At 43.4% G+C, this 12,912-nt stretch overlaps 2 protein-coding genes across 2 annotated transcripts; both read left to right on the top strand.

Moving 5' to 3' along the window:
- The first annotated feature begins 6,127 nt into the window (after positions 1-6,127).
- On the top strand, positions 6,128-10,892 carry LOC148908147 (uncharacterized). The gene has a single exon (XM_089035795.1). The coding sequence runs from the start codon at positions 6,504-6,506 to the stop codon at positions 10,890-10,892; it is 4,389 nt and encodes a 1,462-aa protein (XP_088891921.1). The 5' UTR covers positions 6,128-6,503.
- Positions 10,893-11,271: 379 nt separating this feature from the next.
- Positions 11,272-12,375, top strand: LOC148908146 (uncharacterized). The gene has a single exon (XM_089035794.1). It carries the CDS (start codon positions 11,272-11,274, stop codon positions 12,373-12,375), a length of 1,104 nt encoding a protein of 367 aa, XP_088891920.1.
- Positions 12,376-12,912: the final 537 nt, after the last annotated feature.

Raw genomic sequence — 12,912 nt, 5'->3', positions numbered from 1 at the left:
TCAAAGACGGCTAAACTGCACCGACTAGCTTTCCGCTCCAAGACGGATGGCCTGTCGAATGAGACGAACTATGCAATCTATTAATGCCTACATACACATGCTCTTCAATTAAAATGTCTCAATGCTGTTCTGCCATTCAAAGACGGCTAAACTGCACCGAGTAGCTTTCCGCTCAAAGACGGATGGCCTGTCGAATGAGACGAACTATGCAATCTATTAATGCCTACATACACATGCTCTTCAATTAAAATGTCTCAATACTGTTCTGCCATTCAAAGACGGCTAAACTGCATCGACTAGCTTTCCGCTCAAAGACGGATGGCCTGTCGAATGAGACGAACTAACTTATTTCATATGATTTGTTGAAAACGGTACTATACCCTTCTTGAAAGCTCCATTCACTAAAGTCAGCATTCTTTAAGAGCTGACGGTACACTTTGTGTACTGCTTTCTAAAAAATAAAATAAAAAAAACAAATAATTGAATGACATAATATAGGAATAAACACCTTTTTTTGTTTTGGGACAAAACTCGCTTAGTTTTACGCTGAAAAATGTACGAGATGGTATACACTCTAGCGTGATATGCAATATTTTATTTTCAAGAAAAGCGTTCGTACTGTCAAATATATGTTACATCCATGATAGTGACTTTGCAAAGATGCAAAAATTATTATTATGTTTTTGGTAAGCGTCTTGGCAAAGAAATATATTTTAATTTCCTTTCATCGCATATCCGACGAGACTAAAACCTCATTTCATTCCAAATATTCGACATAAAAAATCATATTTTCGTTAAGTTAGTAACAACAATCAGTGTGATTTTAAACTTTGCAGTCTTTTTGATGTCAAAAATTTGATATCAAACTGATTTTCTCGAAGACAAAAGAAAATTAACGTGATATAGAAATTATGACATTAATCTTGTTGAAGTGATGAAAGACCGTGTAACAGTCGTCCGTAGGTAATTGACCACAGGAAACCCAAGTATAAATACTCTATTCTCTAGGTTGACATGATTATATTTGTACGCCAGTCATAAGAACTATGGTTTTTACTGTACTGTTTGATTGTAATGATTTCTATAGCCTTTCGAGATTTTATAGGCCCGAATTGATGTCAAACATTGATTACTATTGACTTTAGTATGTTCATAATGTATGCGCAATTGAAACGGCTACTGATTAATGCACTGCATAAATTATAGATCTTAAAAAGCGCGCGAAATTTACCCAAGTAAGCACATTTTAATTGTAATCTAAAATAAACTCACTTTCCTCCTTAGCATATGTATCAATCGCAGAAATATAGACTGCATACAAGATAACCAATAAATTAGTCCTTCCACTAAGTATTGCAACGATTTAATTTACTTACAGAGCAGTCATGGTCGATGTTTTGCTTCTTGCTTGTTGTTTGCCTTCGCGATCGTTGATCTTCTATTCTCGATTCTTTGAGGGCTTTCATCTCTCCTTTTAGCAATTCCACCTCTCTCCGTAGTTCTTCAACAGTTGTTTCATCCTCAAGACCAATCATTTTGACGAAAGATAGTTTTAGTACAGAGAAATATATTTAGAAGCACGAATAAGATATTACCGGTACGTTGGTCTGAAACAACTGCATTTCCCGCCTTTTCTCGACCTTTGACGTCATCGGTTGTTAGAGGGTGGTACACAATTCCGGATTGAAATAATGCCCAATTACCCTATGCGTTCTCAGATGATTTACTAGTGTTATCATGAAACCAGTCAAGAAATACACGCGTTCAAAGGAGAAACGGTCACTGCGCCGAAAAAATTTAAGGAAAAAGCAGGCGTTGCGACGTGTACAGGAGAAGACAGCTGTCGTACAAAAGAAATCTTCAGAAAACATCAGTACACATCAAAGCGCACTGGATACAGTACAAGAGAGTGAAGACAGCGTGGTATCCACAGCAAATAGTACTACACATCAAACAGATTAAAAAATCAAGCCCGACAAAGGTTTTGTTCTCAATCCGAACAATAGCCGTTTATTGGGTTCTACTTACGCAGGAAAGGTTTTGTTGGCAGCTAGACCAGAAATTGGACAATCATCGGCAAAGCTGAAGCGAAACTTCCGTTTGAATGAACCTCATCCTACTCAGCCAAACCCCACAAAGCCAACATCTTCGCTGATCAGCCCACGTCCGACAGACTCATTGAACCCCACATTGTTACAAGAATGTGACGAGAATATTATTTTAGGAGAAGGAAGATTTGGTATCGTTCGACTGATGAGGTACAGAACTAATTTAGTAGCAGTCAAGACAATAAAGCAACAAAAGTACTGCTATTTGATTGAGAAAGAAGCGCAGTTACTTTCCAACTTAGATGATCATCCAGGCTTCCCGTACTTCTATGGCATTTGTGAAAAGAATGGAAATATACTGCTGGTCATGGAGTTTTGTGGAGAGAATGGCAAAGTGTTAACTTTGAATGGGGCTTTGCTAACAAGATTAATAACAGATGACAGTTGTTGGCCTACAATTATTTACTCGTTAGCAATGTCAATAGCTCATATGCACTCGAAAGGGTTTATCCATTGCGATATCCATGGCAGTAACGTATTAATGTTTCGAAGAAATAATGTGTGGTGCCCAGTTGTTGTAGATTTTGGAAAAAGTATTCACACACATTCAATGCAACCACGTTCCCGTAACACAGATAGGGATCCGGAAGATAAACAAAGATATCCTCATATTGCCCCGGAATTGTTAGATGGCACAGCAATAGCAACTGCTATAACTGATGCTTACAGTTTTGGACGGTTAGCTAGTCGTATATGCCGTAAGGTTAGATCATGTAAAGTGTATGAAAAAATTGCTAACGAATGTTATACCGATGATGCTGTAAAGAGGTTATCAATCCAGGGTTTTATTAACAAATTCGATTCATTGCAAGAGAAGTAAACAGAACATTCAGACAGTTCTTTACACAGAACTTTGAACTACTGCATGAACTATATTAGATTTTCTACAAAAAAAAATATTTTCTTTATTGTAAACAGTCATTGCTATATGAAATAAAAGTAATATATTTTTTTAAAAATTAAACGCGGGTGTGTTTATCTGGCAAATATCAAAATACTACACCTTTTGCTGTTCCTTAACCGCAAAGGAATATTCATTGGAGCGAAGAAGCATTGTCATTAGAGCGAACAGGCATACAATAAGGCGAACGGAGGTGGGATGGAACTTTCATTAAGAAATTTAGCATTGAATTTGACAATCATGAATATGTTTGCGTAAGTTCATTAACGTTTTCAAACTTTCATTAGCGTTTTGGTGCAGACAATAAACCACAACACACATTTAATACAGTGTTTTGGACATTTATTTACGCAATACAATATAAGTATATTTTCCACTAGGAATTTTAGGATTTTAACTGTCCTTTCATTTTATTTTTTTTACAAGCCGTGAATATTATTTCGTACAAACAAAGCGCCCTTAGGTATAAATATCAGTCAGTTTTGAGTTTTTTAATCCCTCTTTTTTGGATATTGCAATGGTTCAACAAATAAACCAAATTCCAAATGAGTCAGACTAGCGTCTTTTGAGTGCCTATGAAGATCCACAGAAATGCATACAATGGTACAACCACATGTAAACATATCGTCCAAGATGTTTAAATAGAGAGCAAATTCACTTTTTTGTCTTTGAAAATCTACAATCGTAAAAGCACAATATACTTATTTGTATTGCGTAAATAAATGTCCAAAACACTGTATTGAATATGTGTTGTGGTTTATTGTCTGCACCAAAACGCTAATGAAAGTTCAAAAACGTTGATGAACCCACGCTAACATATTCATGATTGTCAAATTCAATGCTAAATTTCTTAATGAACGTTCAATCGCACTATTAAGACTCCGTTCGCCTTATTGTGGCTGTGTTTTCACTAGGACAATTTAAACTAGCTTAATTACGACACCGGAAATAAGGCAAAGTTAAACTACCTAGCAAGATGGTTTAAGTTGTCCTACCAAATAAATGGGCCAATCACAGTGTTATTCTTGAAAGGTGGGAGTCGGATTAAAACACCTCCAGGAATTTTACGCAAGTTAACATTTCTAGTGAAAACGCAGCCTGTATGCCTGTTCGCTCTAATGACAATGCTTCTTCGCTTCAATGAATATTCCTTTGCGGTTAAGGAACAGCAAAAGGTGTACAGTGACATTTCTGTCATCACCTATGGGTCAATAGAACATGTATTTAAAAGTCTTTATTGTATTTTTGGCGTGTTGTGAGAAATTTTAAATCGAGCTCTGTACTAGCTTTTGATTGAGATTCGCTAAGAGTTTTTGACTTCTAGCTTTAAGTTCCATTACGTATACACATAAACCGAGCACTAGTTTAACCGATGTCCAGTAGAGCTTCAAAACGCCCTTCCTCTAGAGGTGGCCACGTGCAAAATTCAATTGATTCCAAGAGACGCAAATGTGGACATTGTCAAAAAATTCTCAGCAAAAGACAGTTTTTTGAACATAAGCGAAGATTCTACGACTATGCGAAAAACATTTGGACGACGGACGTTGAAGAGTCAGCAGTAGATAATGAGGGATCTTCTGGGGCATCTAAAAACAGCGAAGGCTTTGAATGTCCTCATTGTGGACAACGGCTCGGTAAGAGTCAGTATTATGAACACAAAAGGCGTTTTTACGATGCCAGTAAGAATATGTGGAATTTACAAAAGCAAGCAGTCACTAGTGGAGTTATTGAAGATTTGCCTGGTAGCTCAAGTGAAGGTAATGATTTTGAAAGATTGCGAGATCGATTTGCGCGGAGCTGGCCGAGCGAGTTAATACTTAATCTATCAAATGTATCGTTGTCAGTAGTATATCATTAGGCCGGTATTGGGGAAGAAAAGAGAGGAGAATGATTTTGGATTGTAATCAGGAATTCCGATTGAATGATGTTTCTTTTGAAAAGCGGGGGTACGGACTCTGTGTACTTTGAGAAATCGTGTTATGTTCAATGCTGGTATAAAAATGCCAACTAAAAAGTAATTCAATAACAGCAGTTCATGACTGTCAGTGTTGGACTACCCGTGGAGTACGTAGAATTAACTATTTGAGGAGACTTTTCCTAAGTTTTACCAACTAACAAATTCTGGGGGGGAAAGATGCGGAAGAAATTTTAAAGAGTAACTATATCTAAAATCTTTAATATTCGTCTCTCTCAATCCTTCTTTCAATTATGTTTGTTTCCGATGAGAACTTTGTACACTCCCTAACAGAAATGAATGCTTCTAATTACGACCGGACACTAACTTCAGGTATTAGTAGTCTATCTATTCTATCTATTCCATCCTATCCTATCCTATCCTATCCTACCTATCCTATCCTATCCGTATCCAGCCTAGCCTACCCAGCGAGCCGAGCCGAGCCGACCGAGCCGACGCCGAGCCTAGCGAGCCGAGACGAGCCGAGCCAGCGAGCCGAGCCGAGCCGAGCGATCCGACCTATCCGACCGAGCCGGCCGAGCCGAGCCGAGAGAGCCTGAGATCCGAGCCAGCCGAGGAGCCGATCCTAGCCTGAGCCGGCCAGCCGAGCGAGCTGAGCCTACCGAGAGATCCGAGCCAGCCGACCGAGCCTAGCCGACCTACCAGAGCGAGCCTAGGCCGAACGAGATCCGGCCTATCCGAGCCGATCCTACCGAGCCAGCCGAGCATAGCCGAGCCACCGACCTATCCTAGAGCCATCCAGAGACTACCGATCCTAGCCATCCTATCCATCCTACCTATCCATTCCGAGCCTATCCTACCTATCCTATCCGATCCGATCCGACCTATCCTATCGAGCCATCCTATCCAACACCGTATCCTATCCTATCCATCCTATCCTATCCTATCCTATCCATCCTTCCTATCCTATCCATCCTAGCCATCCTATCCGATCCTATCCTATCATCCTATCCTATCCTATCCTATCCTATGCCTATCCTATCCTATCCTATCCTATCCTATCCTATCCTATCCTATCCTATCCTATCCTATCCTATCCTATCCTATCCTATCCTATCCTATCCTATCCTATCCTATCCTATCCTATCCCTATCCTATCCTACCTATCCTATCCTATCCTATCCTATCCTATCTGTTGAGGCATTTCTCAACAGTTTTGAGTTAGTGCGTATATCCGTCGTTTCAGTAGGTCCAGTGTCCGTGTGGCTCCCTAACCGATTAACCCCGCGCGCCGTGTTGTCTGCCATGTGCTTATTGTGAGTCGTTCATCGTTTGGTAAGTGTTTGTTCTCTCTTACTTTTCATCTTGTTTTTTGTCTTCTATTCGCATTGTTTGTGAGCTAAATGTGCCTCGTTTGTTCGTGGTGTTATAAGTGTTTAACTTAATGTCTTTTTTCTAGGATTTTACTTTTCTGTGTGTAAAACCAATCGATTTGAACGCCGTAAACATTGTTGTGTAATAAACCTTCCACATCGCCGTAAAATCCAAACGTGATCACCTATGAGTGAAATGTCAAGCTATGGACATGCAAGGAGTGTTAATTGAGAAGATCCGTAGTCTTGATAAATCCCGAAGTGGATATATTGCCTTTTTGACTCGGTTGTACAAGAAAATTGACGAGAGTTTGAATGGTTATGCAAATATCGAAGACATTCAAGACCTCCAAGGCCGCCTTAGCGGCGCCTTTGATCGCTACAAGGAATGTTGTGAAAAATATGGAGAATTGTTAAACAAATCGTGTGAGAAATACCGCAGTGTTGAAGAACAGTTTCAGTCCCAGCGATTTAGAGTGCAAGAATACTACAAGAAAATAAATTCTTATATCTCAAACACAGTTGAGCTCGAGATGACAAGGTTGGAAATAGAAATCAAACAGAAGGAAGAAGAACTACAACAGGCCTTAGAGCTGTCCAGAGTGCAATGTGGCAGTGGTAAATCAGTGGATTTCTCTCCTGAGAGATCAGTTAACGTGCAAACTACCCAGAATCAGGAACCTGTGCAAACTGACCAGTCCGACCAGCCCCGTGAAATGTTTGAAAACTCGCTTGAAGGAGGAAACTTTAGCAGCTTTGAGGCACCTATAATTCCACCTCCACCCATGTTCTCGGACTACCAAACACCAAGCCCATCTGTCTTACCCAAAATGATCAAGACGTCCACACCCAAAGACCTACCTTACTATCGAGAAGAGGATATTCTACCCCCGAAAAACCGTGAATACCAGTGTCCGAACACGGACCAGACAAGTACGCACAACAACATGGAGAGCAAGGACTGGCTTAACATTGCGACAGCCGGAATAGAGCCCATGCGACCTATGATGATTCAGGAGACAGTGATGAAGGACGATGAAAAACCCGACAAGATCAAGCCCATGTTAACCGTCCCACAGACGGGCCTACCAGTAGACACACCCTCAACTACCAACGCCTTAGCGGGGGAAACCCTTCTCACCACAATCGTATCAACCATGGACAGGATTAGTGCAGCCAACGACCTACCAAATGTTCAAGTGTTAAAGTTCGACGGCTCGCCCAACAAATATCATGGTTTTCGCCAGAGGTTCAAGCAGCTAGTAGAATCGAGACCCCTGGATGACGCTGTAAAAATGACTCGACTACTTCAATTCCTTGAGGGACCAGCCTTAGCTGCAGTGCAGAGATACGAAACCATACCTGGGGGGCTCGACAAGGCTTTTAAGGTGCTAGAAGAGCGCTTCGGAAAGCCGTATCAAGTTGTGAAGGCATGTATTGAAACAATGACAAAGGGACCAGTCATCCAAGCGAACGACAGTCAGGCGCTGCGGAACTTCGCCGATCTGGTACAGTCGAACTACGATACCCTAGATGCGATGGGTTATCTATCCGAGATGAACACAGATAACCTAGAGAAAATAATGGCTCGTCTACCAAGACAGATACAGTCCAGATTTGTAGAGCTGTTGAACAAGCGTGAAAGGCAAGGTCAGACCATGCCAAACTTCAAGGACGTTGCCGAGTTTTTAAGAGAGAGAGCAGATGTCGTCAACCACCCCTTCCTCGCTAAGCCGCCGGCCGAAGGACTGACAAGCCTAAAACCAAGAATAAAGACAACAACACAGAGGGTCTCAACCTTTACAACCAGTACCGATGTTAAAGGTCCAGCAGAGTCATGTTTCCTGTGTTCCAAGTCGCATAGACTGTATCACTGTGATGTCTTTAAAGCCAAATCACCGAAAGAGAGAAACGACTTTGTCAAGTCCAGGCATATATGCTTCAACTGCCTCAGTTCAACTAAACACCGCTCCAGATCGTGCGGGTCATCTACGAGATGTCGTGCGCCAAGCTGCGACAAACCGCATCACACATTGCTGCATTTCAATGACAAGAAAGAGACTGAAGGAGCAAATGCTGCAACTTTCTCACAAGAAACCGGCAAGGCCGAACCCACTGTGAATTCCGATGTTGGTGGATCACACGCAGTCTCCTCAAGTGTTGACTCCTGTGAAGTTCTGTTACAAGTCATACCACTTAAAGTGATAAGTAAGAAAGGAGACTCAGTCACAACCTACGGTCTACTAGACACGGGTTCAGACATAAGCATGATAGACCCATCACTAGCAAACGAACTCGGCATGCAAGGGACTCCGAGCCGAATCTCGTTGTCTACCGTCAGCAATACTGGAGTTCCAGAAAACGGTACGAAAGTAGAGTTCAACATTTCATCATTAGAGAACACTAATGACAGACGATCCGTTAATGTCAGCTCAGCGTGGGCTATTAAGGAGCTGGAGATCCCTCTTAAACACGCCAAGATCCTCAAGGCCGTTGATCGTTGGCCACACCTGAAAGAAGTACCATTTCCAGAAGTGCAGAGAAAGAAGATATCACTCCTCATCGGAACGGGTGTCCAAGAAGCCTTCCTACCCCTTGAAGTTAGACAGGGAAAATCCGACGAACCCTTTGCCATCAGAACAATCTTAGGCTGGCGCGTCCTCGGCGGAGCCTCCAAGGAGAGACCATGCAAAGGGTCGTGTTCCAATCACGTATGCGGAACAGACACTACTCTGAGCCATCAAGTAGAGGAGTTTTGGAAAGTAGAGTCTTATGGTATTGAGAGACCGGAGAGCGAACCAATGTCGGTGGAGGATAAAAGAGCAATGAAGGTGATAGAAGATACCATCTCGAAGCAAGATGGACACTACCAAATGGGTTTGCTATGGAAGAGAGAGAAACCCCAATTACCTTACAACCGCCCGCTTGCTGAAGCTAGACTACGAAGTCTCAAGGGACGTCTCGTTAGAGATCCGGAGTTGTTGCTTAGATACAAATCAGCAATCGAGGGCCACTTAGACAAGGGACACGCTCGGAAGCTAACGAAGGACGAAGTCGAGACAGTGAGCGACAAGACCTGGTTCTTACCCCACCACCCTGTAAGCAACCCCAACAAGCCGGGAAAGACACGTGTCGTCTTCGACGCGGCCGCTAGGTTCGGCGGCACATCACTCAACGATCAGCTGTTACAAGGCCCAAGTATTATCAACGACCTGACAGGTGTGCTCATCCGCTTCCGCCAAGAAAGGGTCGCCTTCACAGCAGACATTGAATCAATGTTTTATCAGACTAGAGTCATCGAGAGCGATACAGATGCATTAAGATTTTTATGGTGGTCCGACAGCCTAGAAGACTCACCAGACGAGTACAAAATGTTAGTGCACATATTCGGAGCCAAGTCTTCGCCATGCTGTGCGAACAGGGCCCTACGAATGAACGCTGAGGACAACGCAAGTGATTTCGATCCAGAAGTCATCCAGTCAGTCTACCGTAACTTCTACGTAGATGACCTACTGAAGTCCGCTCCAACGACGGAAGAGGCTACTCGTCTTGCAACCGACCTAGTTAAATTGCTGAAGGTAGGCGGTTTCAAGCTTACCAAGTTCACAAGTAACTGCCGCGAAGTGCTGACGTCCATCCCTCCAAAAGACAGAGCTAGTCCAACGCTAAATTTGGATCTCGACAAGTTACCAATGGAAAGAGCATTAGGAGTGACCTGGGACGCAGAGTCAGATACCTTCAGATTCAAGGTTATACCAACGAACAAGCCTCCAACGAAAAGAGGAGTACTTTCGGTGGTCAGTTCGTTGTTCGACCCCTTGGGATTTCTGGCCCCCCTCACGTTATCAGTAAAGATCCTCCTGCAAGATTTATGGAGAGCGGGAGTGTCATGGGATCAAGAAATCCCAGAACCATATCTGTCGATATGGCGAGAGTGGTCTCGAGGGATACCACACGTCGTGCATGTCCAGATCCCAAGATGTTTCCAGAGCCCAGAGCTAAGTGTAATCGTGAACATTCAACTACACACCTTCAGCGACGCATCCAGACGAGGTTTGGCTGCTGTTTCTTATCTACGAATGACTGATGAGACTGGGAAGGCGCACTGCGCATTTGTAATGGGCAAAGCGCGGAACGCACCGTTAAGAGAGTGGACAATTCCCCGCCTCGAACTCCAGGCGGCAGTGGTGGCTACACGCCTTTGCAAGACTGTTCTGAAAGAACTGGACCTGTCCGTAAGTTCGACCATTTTCTGGACGGATTCTATGACCACCCTGCAGTACATCAGGAACAAGACAAGACGTTTCCCAGTGTTCGTCGCTAATCGGGTGCCCGAAATACACGAGGCCTCGTTACCAGAACAATGGAAACACGTGCCGGGCCTCCAGAACCCTGCAGACGAAGGCTCTCGAGGAGCAAACATTCATTATTTTAAACGAGATTGTAGATGGTGGCGTGGACCAGAATTCTTGCTGCTGCCGGAAGAACAGTGGCCGACAGAAGAGCCAGAGATTACAGAAGAACCCGACGAGCAGTCAGACGCAGCGACAACTGCAATGGTGATAACCTCAGGGTCACAGATTGACCTCCTGTAGAAACGTTACTCTTCCTGGCCTCTTCTAACCAGAGTGATGTCATGGCTACTCAGATTTGTGAGGGGCGTAAAGAAAGAAACTTACCGTTGCCAACAACCTTATCTTTCATCTGCTGAAATTCGAGATGCGAGCAGAGAAATCGTGAGGCTAGCGCAGAGCTGTTTCCACGAAGAGTGCCTCGCCCTACAAGAGGGACGTCAAGTCAAGCGTCAGAGCAAGTTAGCCAATCTGAGCCCAGTACTAAATGAAGGTGTCATACTCGTCGGAGGAAGAGTACACCGCGCACCGATTCCCTACAGTACGGCTCATCCCATGATCCTACCCAGAGACCATCCAATATCTGAGCTGATCGTAAGGCACTATCACAAGATTCTTGGTCATGCTGGAAGAGAACACGTGCTATCTACTATGCGCCAACGATACTGGAATCCTGCAAGCAAGAACTCTAGTAAGGCGCGTGCTACACAAGTGTGTTCAATGTCGCAGACGAAACGCTTCAACCATGCAGCAGATAATGGGAAACCTACCCAAGGAAAGGCTAACACCGTACCAACCGCCCTTTACATACACGGGAGTCGATTTTTTCGGCCCGTTTCATGTTAAACGAGGTCGCAGTAGCGTTAAGGTCTACGGATGCATTTTCGTATGCTTTAACTCCAGAGCTATACACATTGAGGACGTGAGTTCACTAGAGACAGACACCTTTATCCAAGCCCTAAGGAGATTCATCTCTGTCAGAGGCACCCCGAAAGAGATATGGTCAGACAATGGGACGAACTTTGCCGGAGCTGAGAAGGAGCTTCGACTCGAAATCCAGGAGCTAAACCAGAAGGAAATAAAGAATGCGATGCTTTCCAAGGGCACCGAGTTCCACAGTTACCCAACTTTCAAGTGGCGGTTCCAGCCCCCGGCAGCCAGTCACATGTCGGGAGTTTGGGAAAGAATGATACGAAGTGTACGCAAAACTATGAGGGCTATCGTTGGAAGTCCAAGTGCAACCATCGGACTTGAAACCTTGCGCACTGTATTTTGCGAAGCTGTATCTATACTGAACAGCCGTCCCCTCTGCCCAAGTAGCGATGACCCAAGGGACCTTGAACCACTTACTCCCAACCACTTCCTGCTCCTCAGATCGAATGCTACACCAGCACCAGGAATATTCACAGACCATGACGTTTACTCAAGGAAACAATGGAGACATGCCCAAGTCCTCTCAGACCACTTCTGGAACAGATGGATCCGTGAATATCTGCCGACCCTCCAGCAGAGACAAAAGTGGCTGTTAAAGAAGAGGGACTTGAAAGTAAATGATCTAGTCCTCATAACTGACAGCGCAGAACCAAGATGCAGGTGGCTACTTGGCCGTGTAACTAAGGTCTTCCCCGGTCGAGATGCTCACGTGAGATCGGCAGAAGTCAAGACCAAGAACTCAACATTAGTTCGCCCCATCACGAAGCTATGTTTGCTGGAGGAATCAGTTTAAAGACAAGATTGAACTGTGAACATTTAGTAGCCTTTGAGCTAGAACTTTGCCTGAATCGTTTATAATTTGTTGTTGATAATTAGCGTAATTATTTCAGCCTGGAGCCCCAGGATGTTGAGGCATTTCTCAACAGTTTTGAGTTAGTGCGTATATCCGTCGTTTCAGTAGGTCCAGTGTCCGTGTGGCTCCCTAACCGATTAACCCCGCGCGCCGTGTTGTCTGCCATGTGCTTATTGTGAGTCGTTCATCGTTTGGTAAGTGTTTGTTCTCTCTTAATTTTCATCTTGTTTTTTGTCTTCTATTCGCATTGTTTGTGAGCTAAATGTGCCTCGTTTGTTCGTGGTGTTATAAGTGTTTAACTTAATGTCTTTTTTCTAGGATTTTACTTTTCTGTGTGTAAAACCAATCGATTTGAACGCCGTAAACATTGTTGTGTAATAAACCTTCCACACTATCCTATCCTATCCTATCCTATCCTATCCTATCCTATCCTATCCTATCCTATCCTATCCTATCCTATCCTATTATATATTCTAT

This window comes from Actinia tenebrosa, unplaced genomic scaffold (assembly GCF_029948245.1).
Source record: "Actinia tenebrosa isolate PJP-AT-01 unplaced genomic scaffold, QUT_ActTen_1.0 PGA_scaffold3__52_contigs__length_22856419, whole genome shotgun sequence".
Taxonomy (NCBI): Eukaryota; Metazoa; Cnidaria; class Anthozoa; order Actiniaria; family Actiniidae; genus Actinia; species Actinia tenebrosa.
The sequence above is the reverse complement of the archived record's forward strand: the minus strand, read 5'-3'. Positions and strand labels throughout refer to the sequence as shown.